The sequence below is a fragment of the Pelodiscus sinensis genome, chromosome 15 (genome assembly GCF_052426305.1).
Source record: "Pelodiscus sinensis isolate ZL-2025 chromosome 15, ASM5242630v1, whole genome shotgun sequence".
Lineage (NCBI taxonomy): Eukaryota > Metazoa > Chordata > Testudines > Trionychidae > Pelodiscus > Pelodiscus sinensis.
Window position 1 is genome coordinate 31,368,738 of NC_143066.1, and position 20,579 is coordinate 31,389,316.

Consider the following 20,579-nt stretch of genomic DNA (forward strand, 5'->3'; position numbering starts at 1 on the left):
TGCCACATTTCGAAATAAAGCACTATTCCGAGACATTCCTTATTCCTCATGGAACGAAGCTTACAGGGATGCCGAAATAGTGCACCCATTATTTCAAAAATTATTTCGAAATAGTGAATGTGTTCCTTGGACGTGGGGCAGCTATTTTGGGATACCTCCGATATCCCAAAATAGCCTCGCAGTCTACATGTACCCAATGTGACATGTGGGTCAGTGAAAGGGTGGGGAAAACAGATGAAATGCACAAGACCGTTCCCAGCCTGGGAGAACATTCTCAGGGGTAACGAACTCCTAACTCCTTAACTGGTGGGACTGTACTTTGTTCCTGTAAGCATCATTCTTCATTAATCATTACCTGACTGCCAGGGAAAAGGACTAATAGCAGTATTCTGGGCTATAGAAGGTTCTATCATTAAGGTGCTATGCAAACATTATATAGTTAAACAAATACCTTTGTGCTGCTTTACCATGAAATGTACCTGTTGCTTTAGCTAAGGAGAATAAGGTGAAATACAAATTCCCTTATGGAAAAGTTATTCCCAGCAGGGCTAGCGAAACATGGCATGAACCAGAATTCCACTCTCAGCATAGAAGAGGCCAGTTGTTTCAATTCAATGTCAAGTTGCGTCACTGGTAAAGATTGGAGAAGCCAAGAACTTAATGAGTCAGAAATCTAACTACCTTCTTCTCCTAACAGAATGTGGTCTTTTAGAATGCATCATCAGGCCCATAAGCAGGGTGGGTACAAAACGTGTGAAAGCAGCCCCCATGATCCCACAAGTAAACATGCTCTGGCCAGCCAGGGAAGGCTGGGAGCATACTGCCCGAGCCTCCTTCTCCATGCTCTGATCAGACAGGTCAGGCTGGGGCTAATTTCCCCACTTATTTGGGGGACAACGAGGGGCACATTCACACCCTTGTGGTCCACATATAGGCTATGAATAGACTACAGGTTTTTTTTTTTAAAGTGGCCTCTTTTTTTTTTTTGAAAAAACTTCACCTGTGTCTAGACTGCCGCCGCATTCTTTCGAAATTAAATCAAAAGAACGTGGTGGTTTTTTCAACAACAGTAAACCTCATTTTATGAGGAAGAATGATTTTTTTCAAAAGAGCTCTTTTGAAAAAAGGCGTTCTTGACCGCAAACAGGGCTTTTTCTAAAGACAGCATCCAGATTGCCTCGGTACTCTCTTTCGAAAAAGCAGATTGCTTTTTCAAAAAAGTTGTGGCTGTCTAGATGATCTCTTTCGAAAGAAGCTTTTTCAAAAGATTCTTTAAAAAAAACCTGCTTTCAAAAGAAGCGTGTAGTCTAGACGTACCCTTACAAAAAAGCACACACCTCCAGAAATTCCTGCATACGGTCCTGGTCGTCATGGGAAGCAGGATAAAGGAGTACTATTGACTGAATTCCTCTCTCACAATGGGAAACGAGTAGTTAGGAACTGCCATATCAGTGCTCCATCTACCTGGGTTTTGCTTGTCTCCACTACACTGGGGTTCCAGGCTGCAGTGATCAATCTACTGGCTGATTTATCACTCCTGCTCAGACATGATAAATCAATTTCCAAGTACTTCTCCATCAATGTCAAACTCCACTAGGATGAGAAGAATAGCTGGTGCCGATATGAGAGCAGCCCCCACTGATCTTACCTGATGCTGGGGCAAGTACATTTACTTCAGCTATACTATTTGTATAGCTGAAGTCACATAGATTAGATTGACAGCGAGGGTTAGCGCAGACAAGGCATGCTCAATATCAGTCTAACAGTCTTTATGGACAACACTGTAAAAACATGAGGGAAGGGGGAGGAGGATGGAAGAATCCCAATTCCAGGAATTTAGGGAGAGATTTTTCAAGGCACAAAGGGCAGACACTTAAATCTCCCAGAAAAATCAAAGGAAATTTCCCCTTTTATATTTGTTTTTTCTCCTGAAACGTGAGGAACAATAATCTTTACCCGTATTTATTTTAGCTATGGAACTGCAGAGATTGTACGATCAAGTGATATGCCTCACTATCTCATTTCACCCATTACCTCAGGTTAACTATTTTATACGATAGAACTATTCAATTCCATTAAATGTGTTGTCTTTCATATCCATTAGTGGTCACCTTTTCCTTGTCATATGAGAATGGATAAGTAATTCCCACACTTGATTGAATTATTTGATCTTTACGCCAGAGCCTTAGGATTAATATTTTTATCTTCTTCCAACAAGCTCAGAACCCACTCGCAAAGGCCATATTTGGGTTCTGAGCTCAGCTGACATTTAAGCAGTAAAAAAGTGGCTGGCATGAACCCAGTGCCTCTTGGTGTCCACTTGGCAGAGGATATAAGGGAAGCAGAAAAACTTACAGGGATCAGTTGGGTCTGATGTCTATGTATTAATGCACCGAAGGATGGGATGTGAGGTCTCTGCCAACAGCTAGTAACACACTAGTTGTCCTAATAATTACAAGAAGTATGTACGGATGGTACTGAAGCAGCTACATGTCCACACTGAAAACAATATTCTTAAGGTATGTGAGTTATAAGACACATATCCAGAAGAGGACAAAGAAGTTTGGGTCAGGCAGGGGGTAATAGACACTTCTCTCTTTGGCTGATAATTGTGTGACATATAATTTAAGTCTATTTGCAGTAGTGAGCCTGATGCTAATGAGAGAACATCTGCTGAAAAAAGTACAAACAGTGTGTGTGTACGGGGAATCCTGTTTCAGAGTAAAAATGATGGATTTAGGGAGTATAACTAAGGTCCATTTAGAATCTTACACCAAGGAGACAAAAAGCCACTGGGTTCTGTTTTATGAGAGGAAGTTACAGCCGACTTAACTGGAAAATGCTGCAAAGTCTCTAGATGGGCTCACCTTCACTAGACAGGAGAGCGTGTGAGTAATTAGGTCTAGACTTTATAATGTGCATTATGATTTTATTTCACATGTAACCTTTTGTTTCCAATGCTCTGACTTGCGACTTCTCCAATCTCTAACTTTTGTTAAATAAACGTTTACTTGTTTTCACTTCAACCAAACTGGTGCATGCTAATCTGGGAATATTTCAAGCATCCAGTGGAACAGAAGCTAGATGTGCCAGGGCGGACGCACAGCGGATTCAGGGGTTGGAGTGTGCTGATCACTAACCCACAGAGTGCCTATGGGCCTGCACAGGTCTGGAGGGAAATGATGTGTTCCTGGTGGCGTTGGGGAGCTGACTCCTGGTAGGCACAAAACAAGATTTCCTCATGCTAGTGGTAGGTGGCAGTGGGGTACCTCATAACCCTTGGCCCCTGGTCTACACTAGGGAGTTATTTTGAAATAAGAAGCGGAGCATCCACACTACTATTATTTCAAAATAACAGGCTGGTTATTTATTTTGAAATAACAACTCCTGCTTGTCATGAGGAATAACACTTACTTTGAAACAGTGTTAGTGTGGATGCTCAGCTGCTGCTATTTCAAAATAATTGGCCTCCAGAGACCTCTCATAACTGCACTTGTGGCAGCTCTGGCCACACCCCTGACAACTCCACTGCTCCCCTTCGCCTGCAGGGCTTAAAGCTGCAGGCAGAAGGGAAAGGACTAGAGGCATGAGGAGAGCTTTGCCAGCCCTGTGCCACACAGGAAGGGACACATGTGGACCCTCAACCAGATCCACATGAAAATAAAAAAGAACGTTGGCAGGCTTAAATATGTTATTTTGAAATAATTTCCTAGTGTAGACATACGTTTGGTGCCATCAGGAAACATCACAGCTGGATTTTTGAAAGACCTTGGCCAGATGGTGAGGAAATATGGTCCTATGCATCATAATGGGCGAGAGCTGCTGAATACTAAACACTTCAGAAAATCTGGCCCTTATTTAAATGCCTAACTGGCTGAGTTCTGTTGAGAACCTTGGCTCAGTTATAGGTGCTTCTTCAGATGATAGCTTTCCATGAGTAGGTTGAGGTTACAGAGCACTTTGTGCATGCAAAGCTTGCTGGGAGTAGTAGTTTGTAGTTCTGGTTTGCTGGCACTGTATACTACTACAGAAAAATGACACATTCCAAGAGGGAGAGAATTGGCAACATAAATCAATGCTTATGCATCATAATTTTTAATTCCTGGGAACCCAAGAAATAGACATTCTACTGGTGAGTAGATGGTGATAATCACTGTCAGAGTTCCAGTCTAAAATCTTTTCCAACATATTTATCTCCCATCACACACAACCTTTTGAGAGTTAGATTAGTATTTGCACTTTGCGTCCTTTAAAAAAAATCGGAAAGGTTCTTTTCTATCTCCTCAGCAACACTGCTTTCTGAGAACAGCAAACACAGATTTGTTTTTCTTGTATTCAAAAATTAATATAGGGTAATAACTACATGGGATTTTAGATTAGACTCTCCTCCCATCATTATTTGTTCTGTTTATCTTCCTTGTGAAAGCTGGAAAGTTTCATCTTTACAGCCTACTGCTGACTCAGCTGCCTGAGCCAAAATGGAAAAAAAATCCTATTTAAAAAAGGTCCAATGATTTTATTTTCTCATCATAAATATGAAATTTAATTAGCAGCTCACTGCTAACGAAGTCACCATGGAAAACAAGTCGGAGGGAGACAGGCAAGCATAAAACACAACTGTTATGCAGAAGCCAATTTAACTCCTACTTTTCCTTCCCAGAACGTCTTCTAATGCTGTTTTGCCACATTTTTCTTTACTAGAAAGGATTCTCTGTCCTTGTGGTAACAATCACTCTAGTGTGAAATAGCCACATGCAATGTGAAGAACAATAGAAGAGGAGCACTAGGGGGCTCACCAGAGTCCTACAATATATATATAAACCTAATGTCTCAGGCACAGGGTGAGCGCTCACCGCCGCGGTGCCACCTGGCTGTGGCACTGGGAATTAGTTCTTGTCAGCCGCCTCCCTCTGGTTGGTGTCTCCCTGCGTTCTCAATCCACACTCCAGTTCTGGACCTGCATTGCTCCCGGACCATGGTGTCCTCTTCAGGACACTGCCCTCCGGCAGTACCCAGTTCCGACTTACATACAGATTCAACTTAAGAACAAACCTACAGTCAGGGCCTAACTGACTCCTTTTGGCTGGGCAGCTCCCTATATACAGGCAGTCCCCGGGTTACGTACAAGATAGGGACTGTAGGTTTGTTCTTAAGTTGAATCTGTATGTAAGTTGGAACTGGCATCCAGATTCAGCCGCTGAATCTGGACACCAGTTCTGACACATACAGATTCAATTAAGAACCCCAGGTGTCCCCAAGTCAGCTGCTGCTGAAACTGATCAAGTCGGATCCGCGTAACTCGGGGACTACCTGTATATATATATGGTTGGCCCAGCAAGCTACAGTCTGTTTGGTTCTTTAAAAGCTTCCCCCTGATTGGCCAGGGCTCTGCATAGGCTCCCTCTAGCCTGCATTAACCCCTTCCAGCCAGTGTGGGGCAGTTGCCTCACAACAGTCCCTCACAATAGAGTCTTTGGCCCACATCCAGGCCTTAGTGAGCTGCATATTCTTGCCTCAGGGCTTTCAATGTCTCTAGCCCCCTTAGTTCCAGAGGGAAAGGTTATGTGAAGGGGTAGGTTTCCAGAACTCAGGCTCCACCCTGAGGATATGTCTATACTCAAGGCTTCTTGCGCGAGTAATATGCAAATGTGGCTAAGCGTGGAATATCGGCAAGCCTCATTTGCATACCTAATGAGCTACCATTTTTTTCAGAAGAGGCTCTTGTGCAAGAAGGAGCGTCTACACTGCCCCTTCTTGCGCAAGAAAAACCATCTTGTGCAATGCCGTTCTTCCTGAAAAGTAATAGGTATAATGGCATTGCGCAAGAAGTTTCTCCCATTGTCTTCCTGCAGTGGGGATACCACGGAAATTCGACTTAAGGTACGTCGACTCCAGCTATTCACATAGCTGGAGTTGCGTATCTTAAATCAACTTTCTCCCTTAGCATAGACCTGGCCTAAGAGTAAGGGACTTCTTCCTAGGAGTGTACTAGGTTTCTGCACAGTCATAGTACCATAGCTGCCTGTGGTGAATGCAGAGCAAGGATGCACAGGCCGCTTTTGCCCCATGAGATGCCCAGAAGAGCCCAAGTTGCCAAAAAGAAAACAAAAAAACCCTGTACAGAGTCACGATTGAAAAGCATGGAAGCCCTGTGGGAGAGCACTGGGAGAGCTGACTGAATCAGTGCAACCACAAAACCTGCTTTTTCCACCTACTCTAGCCGTGAAATGGTTGGAAGTGAGTTGGTGTGGGTGGAAGTGTTCACAGGAGCTGCCCAGGCTCATGCAAGTGAAATGGCTTATGGACTATTTGGAAAGCGTTTGGAGGAAAGTTGTGGGCGGGCAAGAATACTTTTGCTACTTGAACTAGTGCTGTAAATGACACTATTTTCTAATTGTTATATGCAGTGGTCCTGTAGCCAGGTCGGTCCCAGGATACAAGAGAAAGAAGTTGAGTGAGTTTCTCCCACCAACAGAAGTTGGTCCAGCAAAAGATATTATTTCACACATTTTATCTCTCTAGTATTCCCTAAAGTATATGGGCCTTAACAACATAGGCCCTGGTTACATAAGAATGGCCATACAGGGTCAGACCAAAGGTCCATCTAGCCTAGTGTTCTGTCTTCTGACATTGGCCAGTGCCAAGTGCCCCAAAGGGAATGAACAGAACAGGGAATCATCAATTGATCTATCCTCGGTTGTCTATTCCCAGCTTCTGAGAAACAGAGGTTAGGGACACCATCCTTGCCCATTCTGGCTAATAGCCATTGATGGACCTAACCTCCATGAACTTATCTAATTCTTTTTTGAACCCTTTTAAAGTCCTGGCCTTTACAACATCCTCTGGCAAGGAGTTCCACAGGTTGTGTGAAGTACTTCCTTTTGATTCTTTTAAGCCTGCTACCTATTCATTTCATTTGGTGACTCCCAGTTCTTGTGTTAAGGGGAGTAAAAAACTCTTCTTTATTCACATTCTCCACTCCTGTCATGATTTTATAGACCTCTATCATATTTACTATTTAATTCTTCTGTATTCACTGCTGAGACTTCTGGGCAGGTCTTGAAATCCTGAAAGACGGAGGAATGAGGATGCAGCATCATTGAAACAGATTGCTTACCAATAGGAATAGACCTAGAGGCAATTCCGTTGGTCAGACAGGAGCAGATTTCCACCCAGGGTGGAACTACTATGGAGGTGGCTTGGGGTGGCTCTGGATTTTCCACATGGAACAGAATCTTGTCCTCAGCATGACTGGGAGGCAGGGAGTTTACACCTCTGATGTTTGTTTAGAAAAATTAGAGTTTTGTAACGCTGGCCCAGGAAAATGCCAACTGCTGGCAAAGCCACTAAGAGCAAATCAAACTCATTGGGTGTTTGCACAGCACTTTTCAATGGAGGATAACATAGCACTTTACAAACACTATTTAACTCTCACAACAACTCCATGGGACACGTAAATATCACTATGTGCACTTTACACTGGGGTAGCCAGAGGAACACCAAGAACTGGCAGCCAAGTCAGGTACATATCCAGGAATTCAGATGCCCAGTTGCCCTGCTCTAACTACTGCACTGCTCTTCATTTCTCATCATAGATTTTTCCCCAGATCAGACTGCAGCCCTTATATGGACCCTGATGAAGAATAGTGAACAACTCAGTTTCTGGTTTCTATCATCTACCCTACTTTGGCATCTTGGCCCCCTTGATCTCCTGGAATTAACCCTGCCTGTTTCTGTAGCCTTCCTGTGCAGCATTCTTTCCTTACCAGCGGAGGCTGTGGGGGGGACAGAGAGCTGGAAGAATGATAACACACCCGGAATAATGAAAATGGAGTTAGCAAAGATAGAGGTGACTTTTCAGGTTTCCACTCACTAACAGTGATTAATATGAAGCTTTTTACATGCTAATGTTTTCCTGCCTTCTGCCAGTAATAAATAACCAATATGCTTTAATACCTAGTTATTATTCATTCCTCTCAGATATTTGGATTTTGATTCTTTGCTGCAGCTCAATCACATTGAATTTCTTTAACCAGGACAGCTCCATTAAGGCACCTCTCCAAGGACATCCTGGCAGGGCTGGCGACAATAATGGATAACATAGCACATGAAAGAGAGAAAAACTACCACACAAAATATTACTAGCCAGGGGGAAACATAAGAGAAAACTCCAACATACACAAAACTACATTTAAAGTCATGTTAGGGATGTGACATAAGCCAATAAAACGAGAAAACTCACAATTATGCCTGACACTCCATTCTTAACGTGCTCTGTAAGGTCTGAGCACTACAGCAAACACATTATGCTACTTAATCACTATTTGACATCCTTACAATACCTTGATATAATGTGGTGAGCTAAGCATGCAATGGCACTATTAGACATGAATTCCCTTAGGATTTTTCTTTTAACTTGTTTGTTACAACTTTAACTTTCATTTGTTATTTTTTTGTCTGAAAAAAGGGGCTAGAAGAAAGAAAGGGTATGATTTTCAAAAACACCTGAGTGAGTTAGAAGTCTAAATCCCATTTTTCAAATTTTAGGCACTTAACACCCACTGATGTTCTTGTTAAAATAAATGGGACTTTAGGGTTACCATATTTCAGGTTTCTAAAAGGAGGACACTGGGGAGTGAGCGGGAGGGGGGGGGAGAGAGAGTTGAAAGAGTACATTTGGGGGAGCTGGAAGTGGTACTTGCTGGAGGTGGGGTGGTAGTGTTGCTCCCTATTATGCTGGCAGAGCAGCTTATACAAGTCCGGGATGGAGCAACAGCTGTCAATCAGTGCCTCTGTGCTGCCCCCCTCTCCCCAGCTGCTGGGAACTGGGGCTTGGGTGGGCAGGATCTGAAAGCTGTGACTGCAGGGGGATGGACCAATCAGATGTCAATGCAGAGAAGGGACTGATCAGGAAGTGGACCAAGGAGCTCTTTCTGAGCTGCTGCATCTGTTTTCAAGAAGTCCCAGATACTGCCTGTTATTTGAAAAACCCTCCCAGAGGACAGAGGCTCAAAAAGAGGCAGTGTGTGGGAAAACCTGGGCATATGGTAACTCAACTTATGAGCCTAAGGGTGTGTCTAGACTACATGCCTCCTTCGACGGAGGCATGTAGATTAGCCAGATCGGAAGAGGGAAATGAAGCCGCAATTAAAATAATCGTGGCTTCATTTAAATTTAAATGGCTGCCCCGATCTGCCGATCAGCTGTTTGTCGGCAGATCGGGGGAGTCTGGACGCGATGCCCCGACAAAGAAGCCTTTCTTCATCGACACAGGTAAGCCTCGTGAAACCAGGTTTACCTGTGTCGATGAAGAAAGGCTTCTTTGTCGGGGCATCGCGTCCAGACTCCCCCGATCTGCCGACAAACAGCTGATCGGCAGATCGGGGCAGCCATTTAAATTTAAATGAAGCCGCGATTATTTTAATCGCGGCTTCATTTCCCTCTTCCGATCTGGCTAATCTACATGCCTCCGTCGAAGGAGGCATGTAGTCTAGACACACCCTAAGTCACTTAGATGCTTTTGAAAACTGTATTCACAAGAATATTTATAATCATAAAAAAGCTGATCAGTGGACTCCCGTTTCTCTACAGTGTCCTGCCAATATGCCTCAGTCGTAACCTGCAAACCTTCTACTATGCTAGTGATGGAGAGAGCTTGAGAAAATTCAAATTAAACCTGGCAGATTCAGATATAGGTAAGAGCATATTTATAAAATTTGCAGTTGACACAAAATGGGGGTGGAGTGGGAAGCTGCAAACACTTTGGAGGATAGGATTAGATTTTAAAATGATCTTGACAAACTTGAGAACTGGTCTGAATTCAACAATATGAAATTCAGTAAAGATCAGTGCACTTATGACAGAAAAATGTGCAGCTAGAAAATGGGGAAGTATTGGCTAGGTGGTAGAACTGCTGAAAAAGATTATAGTGGATCACAAATGAAATAAGAGTCAATAATGTGATACAGGTGCAAAAGCCTAATATCATTCTAGAATGCATTACAAGTAGTGTCATATGTAAGACAGGGGAGGTAATTGTCTTGCTTTACTCAGTGCTGGTACACAGCTGGAAGCAGCAGTCCCAAGGCCAGGAACCCAGGTGGCCTCAGTTGGAGCACTGTGTTCTGGGGAGCTGACAGCCTCCCTGAGCCTCTGGGCACAGTAAGGATGGTGGTTCTGTGCTTCCAGAAGGGGCAGGGCAGGGCATGGCAGCCAGCCCTCTGCATTGGCTGGAATGCCATGCTTTCCCCTCCATCCCTCAGAGCCACACGGAGGACATGGCTCTGTGCTCCTGAAGCTATTTAAAGGGCCCAGGGCTCCAGCCACTGACACAGTAGGAGTCACAGTGACCAGGAGCCCTAGGCCCCGGGGCAACTGCTCCCCCACATTGGTGGCCCTGATTGTCCAATAGTAGGTAGGGTTGCCAGGTGTTCAGTTTTCACCCGGACAGTCCGGTAAGTGCGTCTTCTCTCCAGTAAAATACATGTCTGGTATTTTCTGTTTTTCTTGGACAGAAGGCTGGTGGGGACATTTTTCATCTGGTGGGGGGAGCAGGGGAAGCGGGAATTTAAAGGAGCAGCGACTTTTTTTTTGGGGGGGGGGGGCGCTTAACCAATTTTTTTCCCTGCCATATTTGGGATTTTTTGTGAAAGTATCTGGCAACCCTAATAGTGGGTGCCACTCTTTAGGAAAGATTTGGATAAATTGAAGAGAGTTCAGAGGAGAGCAGCCAAAATGATAAAAGAATCATAGAATACCTGACCTATGAAGAAAGGTTAAAAAAACTGGGTATGTTTAGTCTTGGGAAAAGACAATGGGGGAGGGGGGAACCTGATAATAGGCTTCCAGCATATTAAGGGCTGTTTGAAAGAGGATGGAAATCAATTGTTCTCCATATCCAGTAAAGTAAGACAAGAAATAATGAGCTTAATCTGCAGCAAGGGAGATTTAGGTTAAATATTAAGGAAAACTTCCTAGCTCTGAAGGTAGTTAAGCTCTAGAATAGGCTTCCAAAGGAGGCCTTGGAGGTTTTTAAGCACAAACTGGTCGAACACCTGTCAGGATTGATCTAAGTTTCTTTGGGTCTATGTTTCTATGATTCTATCAGTAGTCACAAATTCTATTTTTTCTTCTTCCCACAAATCAATAATGAGCCCATTATAAACAAAGTTCAGATATATCTGAAATTCTGGCAGGTGAAACCCAGCTATCAGAAAAAGAAAAGCAAAGAATGTTCACAGTTTGTCAACTTTAATCCAAAATGGAATTCTGCCCCTTGCTGGCCTCCAGTAGTCCGTGTTTCAAATGTAGGCCAAAGGATCCCATATAGGACACCCGTAATTTAATAGGTTCAAATGCCATTTTTCTAATGTTGTCTCTGGTGAAACAGCTTAAGGCTGACACACTATCAGCATAAACATTGTGATGAGTCAACCTTCACTCACTGTGGCTTCCATAGTATAGAAAGAGGGTCAGAACCTGTTGCTAATACTTTCTGACAATTTGCCAGCCCCCAAAGTGATGGTTAAAATTCCCAGCATTTCTGCTCAGACCTTCAGCCTCATTATTTCATGATTTTCAAATTGCTCTCTGTCAGTGGAAAGTTCAATTAATCCTCAGCAGTAATGTATAAAAAGGGCCAACATATTTTCACATCTATGCAACACCCCTGAATTCAGTGACACTGTATGTTCATAACCATCTACAGCATTTAACCAGAACACTCCTACTATCTTTAGCCCCGATGAGCACAGAGGAGTCATACAAACCCCAACATGTACAATAACACACCACATGGAGATGCCTCAGAAGTCCTATCCTCTCTTCTGACCATAGAGCTTCAGGTAAAAATCTGATTCAGTGTTTTCGGTCCTACAGGAAATGTAAAAGCTTCTTTATTTCTTCTAACAATCAAAGCAGAAGGGGGGGGGGGGGGGGGAGGCACATCCTTTCTGACTTGAGACAAGAATTTGAATATTTCATGTTTCACATTGCACCATCATCTTTGATAGCAAAGGCTGCAAAAAGAGGCACTACTCTCCCAAGACACCAACCAATGAAACGAGTTTGATAATCTCAACAAAGTGGATATTTGTCCATATTACAAAACCATTAGAGAGTGACAGAAATGCAATTCTTTGTTCAGGAGAAACCAATAAATTCAAGCTACAATCTGGTACCCAGTCTGAAATGGAAGTTCTTGTTCAGGACTAAGGTTCAGCAGTAGAGTTTTTGAAGGACGCATGGAGTACTGCAAGTAAAATGGAAATAATCCCATTTAATATCTCTGTCTCTCTTTCAATATCCTGATGTTCTTTAAAACAAAAACAAAACCTTACACGTGATTTTAAAATTGTGATAATCTTTCAGCGGATGATAATGGAAAGAAAAATTAATCATCAATTGTATTCAGAAGCAAAGAGAATTTGGGATGGTTCTGTGGAAAAACATAGTAAAGCGAGTTCAAGTGTTTTCCCAGTTTATGCTCAGGATTCAGAATTCACAGAGGGAAATATAAATATTTTAATAGTTTTTCATTGTTATTTCTAACCTTTATGGAACTGGCTCTTCTGCTTAGGTGTAGAAAAAACCTACAGCCATTAACCAATCTAGCTATGGACATACTATTTGTTAAAATGACTATTGTGTAGAAGTACTTTATATATCACACATATATTTTTTCAGAATTGGATTATAAATGTATGTCCATATGCAGATACACTCACAAAAGGAATGCAATCTATTAACTGCTAATGGCATCCATGAACATACATATAGCCTATTACAGCATTTACATAGCAAATATCCTATTTTATCCACATTAATGAGGAATAGGGTTGCCAGATGGTTTAACAAAACATACTGAACACGCCCCCCCCTCCAAACCCTCCCAAAAAAATCAGGAAAAATTCTGTTGAGAAATAAAAAAGGGGGAGACCAAAGTTGTTGAGGAAAAAAAAAGGGCGCTGCACCTTTAAATGGCCCTGTGCTCCTCACTCCCCTGCCCACATCAGATATGGCAGGGGAAAATTGTCCCCGCCGGGCTTCCATCCGAGGGAAACATAAAATGTCTGGTATTTCCTATGTCCGGTATTTTCTGTTTTTTTTTACCGGATGGAGGGACCAGAATAACGGACAGTCGATCTTCCCACTACATCCAACTCAGAGGGTGCCCCTGTCAGCGCCGGTACTCCTACTCCTTATGAGGAGTAAGGAAGGCCGACGGGAGCAAACCCGCTATGTAGATGGCGCAGAAATGCTATATAAGATATGTCGACTCTAGCTACGCGATGTACATAGCTGAATTGCATATCTTACTTCAATCTTCCATAGCAGTGTAGACCAGGCCCAACAAAGGATCTGATCCAGTGTCCATGGAGGTTAATGAGAGTCTTCCCTCTGATTTCAGTGAGGTTTGGATCAGTTCCAGAGATTGTTTTTCAAGCACCGATAAGGAACCTTCATGCTTATGAATTTTTTCACAACTTTACCCAATTTACTTTACAATGTCACTATTGAAGAGTGCTCACAGAGTAGTAGCATGATATAAGTGCAAAGAGAAAGTGTATCTGTCTATGCCAAAACAGACTTTAGAGACCAGAATCCAAGCATCTGTCATCACTGTACCTATTTACTTTACCCAGAGATTCATTCACTGAAGAAACCAGTATTAACCCTATTGTAATTTATGCAGAACTATGTATATTTACCCATTTTAAATGAAAACATTTAGTTTGACATTTCCGGTATACTTCCAGGGATGTCTGACACATTCCTCTTTCTAGTTGAGTTGTTACACAGCCTTATGGCAGCTGATAACACTGGAAAGCAATGGCACATGCAGCAGTGAAAACAGATGAGGTTTAGGGGGCTTTAACAAGAACTATCCCTGCACTACACTTGCATAGGAACTACATACATTATTTCCAGCTGTTAATAGTGCTGTTCGTCCTTTATTTTCATGAGCTTTGCAAAATGTACTAGGACTTTTGGCATAAAAATGTAAGAGCTCTATTTGCCTGTGATTTAAATGCAAAACTTCCCATTGATTTCAGCAGAAGTTCTGCATGTAGAATAATGGCAGGATATGGCCCTCACTAAATTTTGTCTCATGGAGTCTAACTATCTGGCAGGAGAATGTAGAGAGGAAGAGATGTAGCTTTAAAATAAAATCTGAAAAGCACTTTTAACTTTAACTGAAGCCACTGTGACAAGTGCTCCAGAAAGAAGTAATTCACTGACTACATTTGGGACACGTCATATGCGAAATGGGTATAACCCAGTTCTGCCAAAGCTGCAATTTAAAAAGACTGACATTGTTTTCCCTTTCTGTCTGCAAGGGGCAAAAGTGAGGGTGGCCCAGAAGACAGAAAAGTGACTGAGGAAGCTAGAACAGTCATACTTTTTATTACCTCGCTGGATCTGTGCCACAGATACCAATCATATAAATCTTACAGTGACCATTATAACTCCCGAGCCCTTGAACAAATCACAAGTAGAAAGGTTACTCTCCTGAAAATGTTCACTTTCATTAAAACTACTGACCCAGACAGGAAGGTGAAGACAGCAACTGTATGAAAATGCTGGGGTTCAGAAGATGGTGGCTGTTTTACATACATACTTGTAAAAATCCATCATTTGTTTTGAAAATAAACGTATCCCTGTCTCTTCTTTTTTTTTTTAAAGTACAGGTTATATCTCTGAAAACTGGCACTTTCTCATCTAGCAACATCCGTGGTCCAGCAGGTTTGCTCCTAGACCAGAAAGCCAAGGGGCCTACGAGCAAGAGGGCCAGCCAAGGCCAGTGCAACAGAGTTGGCAGCCCGACTAGGACAGCACGAGGCTGGGGCTGGAGCCAGAGACTCTCATCTGGGGCCAGTCAGATCCTGACGGTGCCAGATCAGGGAGATCTAACCTGTAACCCCAGCCATGGTGGCAGCACTCTGCAGAAGTCAGTGGCAAAGCATTTCTGGGTGAAATCCAGGCTTGGCTGAGATCAGTGGCCAAACGCACATTTACTTCAGTGAGGGCAGGATTTCATGCCTACTGATTGGACTGTAAGATCTTTGAGTGGGAGCTGTCTTTTTGTTCTGTTTACATACAGCACCTAACACCATAGGGTCCTGGTTCATGACAGGAATTCCTAGAAGGGTGTTAAATAACCAAGTGTAAAGCCTTGATTTAAATCATTTTCACGGTAATAACCATTTCCATTTGCACTCCAATTATTTTCTAAAGAAGGTGTCAGGTTGTTCTCTCTCGCTCAGGTATTTACAGGTTTGTTCTAACTTTTGATAGTTCATGTTTCCATTTGGAAAGTGGTCATTTGTGAAGGCTCATGCATGTATCAAAATAAACATTTACAACTAGGATACAGGGGAGAGGAAAAAAGAGGTGGTTGTCAGAGAAAAAACAAATGGAGAACTTTATTAAAAGTGGACTCAAGTATGTTTCTAGTAACTGATGTAGGGAACGTCTACACTAGCCCCCTAGTTCGAATTAGGGAGGCTAATGAGGGCGACCGAAATTGCTAATGAAGTGCGGGATTTAAATATTTTGGAAACTGACTACTCATGGAATGATGTTTAACAGTTAATTCGAACTAAGGGGTTTATCTCGGAATCCCGCTTCTCTACCGTGTGTAGAGGCGGGCAGTTACTTTGGGATAGTCAGTTTCCAAAATGGCGACCGGCCGGGAATATGCTAATCAAGCATGGGATTTTTAAATCCCGCGCTTTATTAGCAATTTCAGTCACCCTCATTAGCCTCCCTAGTTTGAACTAGGGGGCTAGTGTAGACGGACCCTTAGAGAAACTCTTTTTATCAGTTTCTGATACATTTTCATAAATTTACTAAAACTCATTGGAGCATGGAGCTCATTCTAAGGGTGAAATTCTCCTTTCTGTTACATTTTGGCTATCCTACTAATATCAATAGAGTTGCACTGGCAGCCATGAAGGATTTGGTCCAGGGGTTATGTAAAAACATGCTGATGGAGAGGGAATAGGAAGCAGTGTCCAAGTATGAATGTTGGGGTTCAGGGGGGCTTCCGCTCCTCTGCCCTCCTTAAATGGCACCCTGGGGGGACCTCAGAGCTGGGGCAGTCCTTTCATCTGCCTGGCTGCCTGCTGCTTAGTGTGGCAGCCTGAAGCAGAGCCCAGGAGCTGGGCTGGAAGTGCACCCCACCTCCTCCTGCAGCCAAGCACCACAGCCCGCTGGCTCCTTCTTGCTGGAGTGGTGCACCAGGATGCACTGACTTACTTTCACCTCTGGGTGTAACTGAGAGTGAGAAGATCCTTATGAATGGGGTGGTGGACAGGGATGCCCGGGGAGCTACCAAGTCTGGGGAAGGGAAGGGAGCTGGGTCCAGCCTGGGGTGAGGCGTCCCAGTAGTTCGTATGGCAGTTCCTCTGTGGTTGGTACCCTGTGTTCCCTGAGCTACCCCCACATTCTTAGCTACTGGCTAGCTGCTGCCCTGCTCTGGTGCTAATGCTCTGTCCTGTCTCCTCCCTACTCCCAGTGTCTGATGCCTGTGTCCCTGCCCCTCCCCAGAGCTGGGTGTCTCCAACAGGACTTACAGTGGCTAGTGTCTGAAAGATAGGGCCAGACTCGGCTGGGGAGTCCTACCTGCTCCCCGAAAGCCAGTTTGATCTTGTGCACGTTGGTGAGTGATCCAACCCCTGCTCTCTCTTTTGTCTCCATAGGATATTGCAGGGGTGGAAAACATCAGCGGACAGAAATAAAGATCCACACCCCAATATTTTCACTGTGGAGTCTCTAGTCCCCCTGGTGTCCTAACCCAAAGCACTTCCCATGCCCACAAAAAAGCCAACAGGCCAGGAGAAATAAAATAGCACTAGAGCTGGGGGGGGGGGGGGGGGGGGGGGGGGGGAAGCAATCAATTATCTGGGAGTCTGTGATGATATCCTGAGACCTGTAGAAATGTTACTTCTCAATAGGCTCACAAGTCACCAGGTGATAGAAAAACCAGAATGCAGTTATTTCAGCATTCAGGAAGCAAAAGGCCATAGATTGCTCACTCTGCATCCCTGAAATTCTTGGGATGTTGTCAAATTTCTCGCATACAATTTGCGGCTCCCACCATCACCTGAGAGAGCAGGCTGGCCTGTTAGGAGAATTCCAGAACACAGAAGACTCCTTATTAATTCTCCTGGGATACAGGGCAATTCCATTGAGAAGTCTGAAACTAAAACAAGCCCTGGAAATAAATCTTCAACTTAAATGGTCCTGGTTCAAGAGTGTGAGGCTGAGAGATGTCAAATCTAAGACATCTTAGACCTTGCTTTTAAGTGTCACTATCCAACCAGGACACACTATCAGCTGTTGTCACAAGGTGTGCTTTTATCCAATACCCTACATGAGAGCAAAATTCTCAGTACAAAAGAAACAGGTAGCCTCTTTGGCTGTTGCTAGTCCCTCCCGAATTCTTGTGTGGTTCTGATAGCAATTGTACTCCAAACACACAATCTTACCGGAGAGAGACACACACATTGAAATTTACACCTTTGGGATTTGATAACTCAAGGGAATCCATAGGGACAAACTCCTCCTCAAGGCTAGAAGTTCTGCACTCAGGCAGAGGGAACAGTGTAACTGTTTCCCCTATTTCAATTATGTTCCTTCTTCGACTTCTGAAGAGCTGATCTCATTCAGTGACACTTTACCATTTTCCAAGGACAATTTGGAGCAAACCATTCCCTTTCTCTGCCCCTCCCTCCCACTGCTCTGCTCCTACAGCCTGAAATGGAAAGGGATAACAGAGATATCGCAGCACTTCCCCCAAATTTCCTGCAGAAATTTGGGAGATGCAAAGGCAGAGAGGCAGCAGAGAGCGGAGTCACCTCCCCTATGTGGGCTCCGGTCCAACATGGCAGCACCAGAAGCTAACGGGGAGAAACTGACAAAAAGAAACTGGGAGGGCATGGGAGGTGGGGAGAAGATAAAATGGGAATATGGTGGAAGCAGGAAGAAATGTGGGGGAGATGGGGATACATGGGGGAAGGACTGGGCCAGAACTTGGGCTATGTCTACACTGCAGGCTTCTTGTGCAAGAAGCTTTTCCAAAACGTCTTGCACAGGAGTGCGTCCACACTGCAAAAGCGCATCGAAAAAGCAATGCACTTTTGCGCGAGAGAACATCTAGGTTGCATGGACACTCTCAAAAGGAAATTCTGATTGCTATTTACAGAATGGCCACCAGAGCACCTGTGCTTTTTTCAATTGCCTCTTTTTGCGCAAAGAACCCCTGTTCCCCGTCCACACACACCTTGCGCAAAAAGGAGTTATTCCTCGTAGGAGGAGGAATACCTACACTGCAAAACCCCCTCTGTTCTTTCATTTCAGTTGCACAAAACGTGCTTGAGGTGTGGATGTTCCGCAAGCTTTTGCGCAAAAACTCTGTAGTGTAGACCTAGCTTAGGGGAGCAGTGAGAGGGCAGAAAAACTGGGAGGGTGGGAGAGAAAGAGAGAAACTGTGGGAAGAGAACTCTTGCAGGGGACAGAATGGCTCCTGTGTGAAACTGCAAGTAGAGGAAGCTATGTGAACATAAAGGGAGATGACAGGAGGTTCTGTGTGTGACAGACTGTCAGTGTGGAAAAGGGGAAGATTGTTCATTGTGTATTAGTGAAGAGAGTTGGAAGAAACTGCATGGTGTGTATGCATGTGTGTGTGTGACAAAGAAAGAGAGAGAGAGAGAGGAAGGATTGTTTGGAGGTGTTGGGGAGCTTTTGAAACAAATCAAGTGTGAACAGGTGCGAAAGATGGCAGCATAAAGGGTAATTTTGGGGCAAAGTAAAAGCAGAGTGCAAGACTGATTTTGCAGGGTAGGCAAAATGTGTGAGAGATTTGGGGGAGAGGAAGTGCAGAGAGACTAGAGAAGGGGAGAACGGAGAGATGTGAAAGGAGCAGAAAAGAACAAAATAATAGAGGGGGAGGGAAGAGAAATGCACGACTTGGGGGAAGAGGAACAGCCTACTGCACAGGCTAAAAAAAAGAGGAAGGCAATGGAAGGGGATGAAAGGAAAAACAGGAAGAGTTGTCATATAATAAAGAAAATATGCTGAATGGAAAATAGATGTAAAAAGATGGCAAAAAAGATAATAGAAGATACATCAAGGTCAAAGAAAACAGAGTGGAAGAAGTGAGAAGTTCAACTGCAAAGCAAGAAAATATTCGAAGTGGCTCTATTACTTAGAGGAAGCATACTCCTCAAACAGATAGCTTTAAAGAAAGGGGTAGTATGGAATGTCTAAGTGAGAACAGCAACTTCCCTAGGGCCAGCTCCTGTCAATCAATCTAGTTCCCTCTTTCCTGCCCGCTCACAACCATTTTTAATTCTTCCTCCAGATCCCCCAAAACATTTTGGTTGGTGCTTGCACCTATGAATGCAACCTGGGCTTTATGTATCTATGCATGCAAAGTGGAGCTAGACCTGCTGCAGGTGAGAAAGGAGCCCAGCCAGAGGAAAGACTATCAGAAAAGTCTCCTGGAGCGGTGAGTAAATCTGGAAGCTGCAGTAATCTGAACCAAGTGCCATCCCAGCCGGCCATCCTATGGAGCTGCTCTGGCAGGTGGCTGTTTTCCTTACCTTGGACGCTCATGAGTGACCAGGCTCGCTTGCTGTCCTTCTGCTGGGTGAAATTCGCTAGGTCATGTCCAGGCGCATGTCAGTGTCCCTCTCCAGGAGCCCTAGAGAAATGAGCCCTGCTCTGCATCTGCTGGGAAGCAAGGGAGTGGCAAGGGCCGGAGCCCTGCAGACTGGGAGAAGAGGGCTCTGGAGTGTGGGACGCAAGTGCACCAGTGTCGGAAGCAGCAAGTGGCAAGACAGAAAGTAAGAAAAAGTGTGTCATTGTCTGAAAGGGGCGGAGAAGGAAAATGCAAAAACCTGACAGGAAACCAGACTCTACTAATCTGCAATTTTTTTTTTAAAGAGCACCCTCTGCTCCCCAGCGTAGGCATTGCTTGCAAAAGCGTCTGGACACAGGTGGGAACAGAGCCAAGAGGTGCACTCTGCAAGCAAACTTCAGTCTCTAAACCAGAAAGGGATTGGGCAGCCCAACAAAGCACAACCACAAACTACAGCTTCGGGTAGAAGTGTCAGGTTGCCTCCCTGCCTCTTACGAGAGTGCCTGCACCAGCAGGGTTCAGTCTGCCCTCTGTTCCCCTTAGATGGGAAGGCAGACATGGCAAACATGTAACAGGTATTACTGCTCCTTTCTGAGCACATGCCCTCCCCAGCCCGTAGCCCACACGAGCCAGAGAAGTGGAAAGATAAGGACAAGTGGAGACTGCGGCCTACAGTGATTTTTTTTAAAGCAGCAGTTTCAGGCAGGGTTTTGCAGCTTGCAGCATTTCCAATGTCAGAGGCTTTTCCAGGAGACATCCACTTTATTAATGGCTTGTTCATTTTGTTGTTTTTAAACAAGCGTGTGTGTGTATGGGGGGGAGGGCTGATTTAAATACTAGTATTTATTTTTAAAATAGCATTTTACATTTTTTTTTTAAAGATGAGGAAAAAAATCTCTGTTGACTTCACTATGCAGGAGGGTTTTGATTTGCA

The 20,579-nt window shown here is 44.0% G+C and overlaps 1 protein-coding gene and 1 long non-coding RNA gene across 4 annotated transcripts in view; one reads left to right on the top strand and one right to left on the bottom strand.

Annotated features, from left to right (window-relative positions):
* Positions 1–20,081, bottom strand: part of CARD11 (caspase recruitment domain family member 11) — an 83,403-nt gene extending 63,322 nt beyond the window's left edge. For 2 of the 3 annotated variants that reach the window (XM_075899622.2, XM_075899623.2), the window contains exon 1: positions 19,608–20,076. Coding sequence is in view for 1 of the 3 variants with exons in the window: in XM_075899621.2 (XP_075755736.1) it covers positions 19,608–19,620 (13 nt within the window). In the remaining 2 variants the exon portion in view is untranslated. Of the gene's footprint in view, positions 1–19,607 lie in introns of all 3 variants that reach the window. The other variant, XM_075899621.2, reaches the window with a different exon arrangement.
* LOC102446009 (uncharacterized) lies at positions 9,595–15,216 on the top strand. Its single transcript, XR_001369257.4, has 3 exons — positions 9,595–9,695; positions 11,739–11,843; positions 14,686–15,216. It is a non-coding gene; the product is annotated as an uncharacterized LOC102446009 (long non-coding RNA).
* Positions 20,082–20,579: the final 498 nt, after the last annotated feature.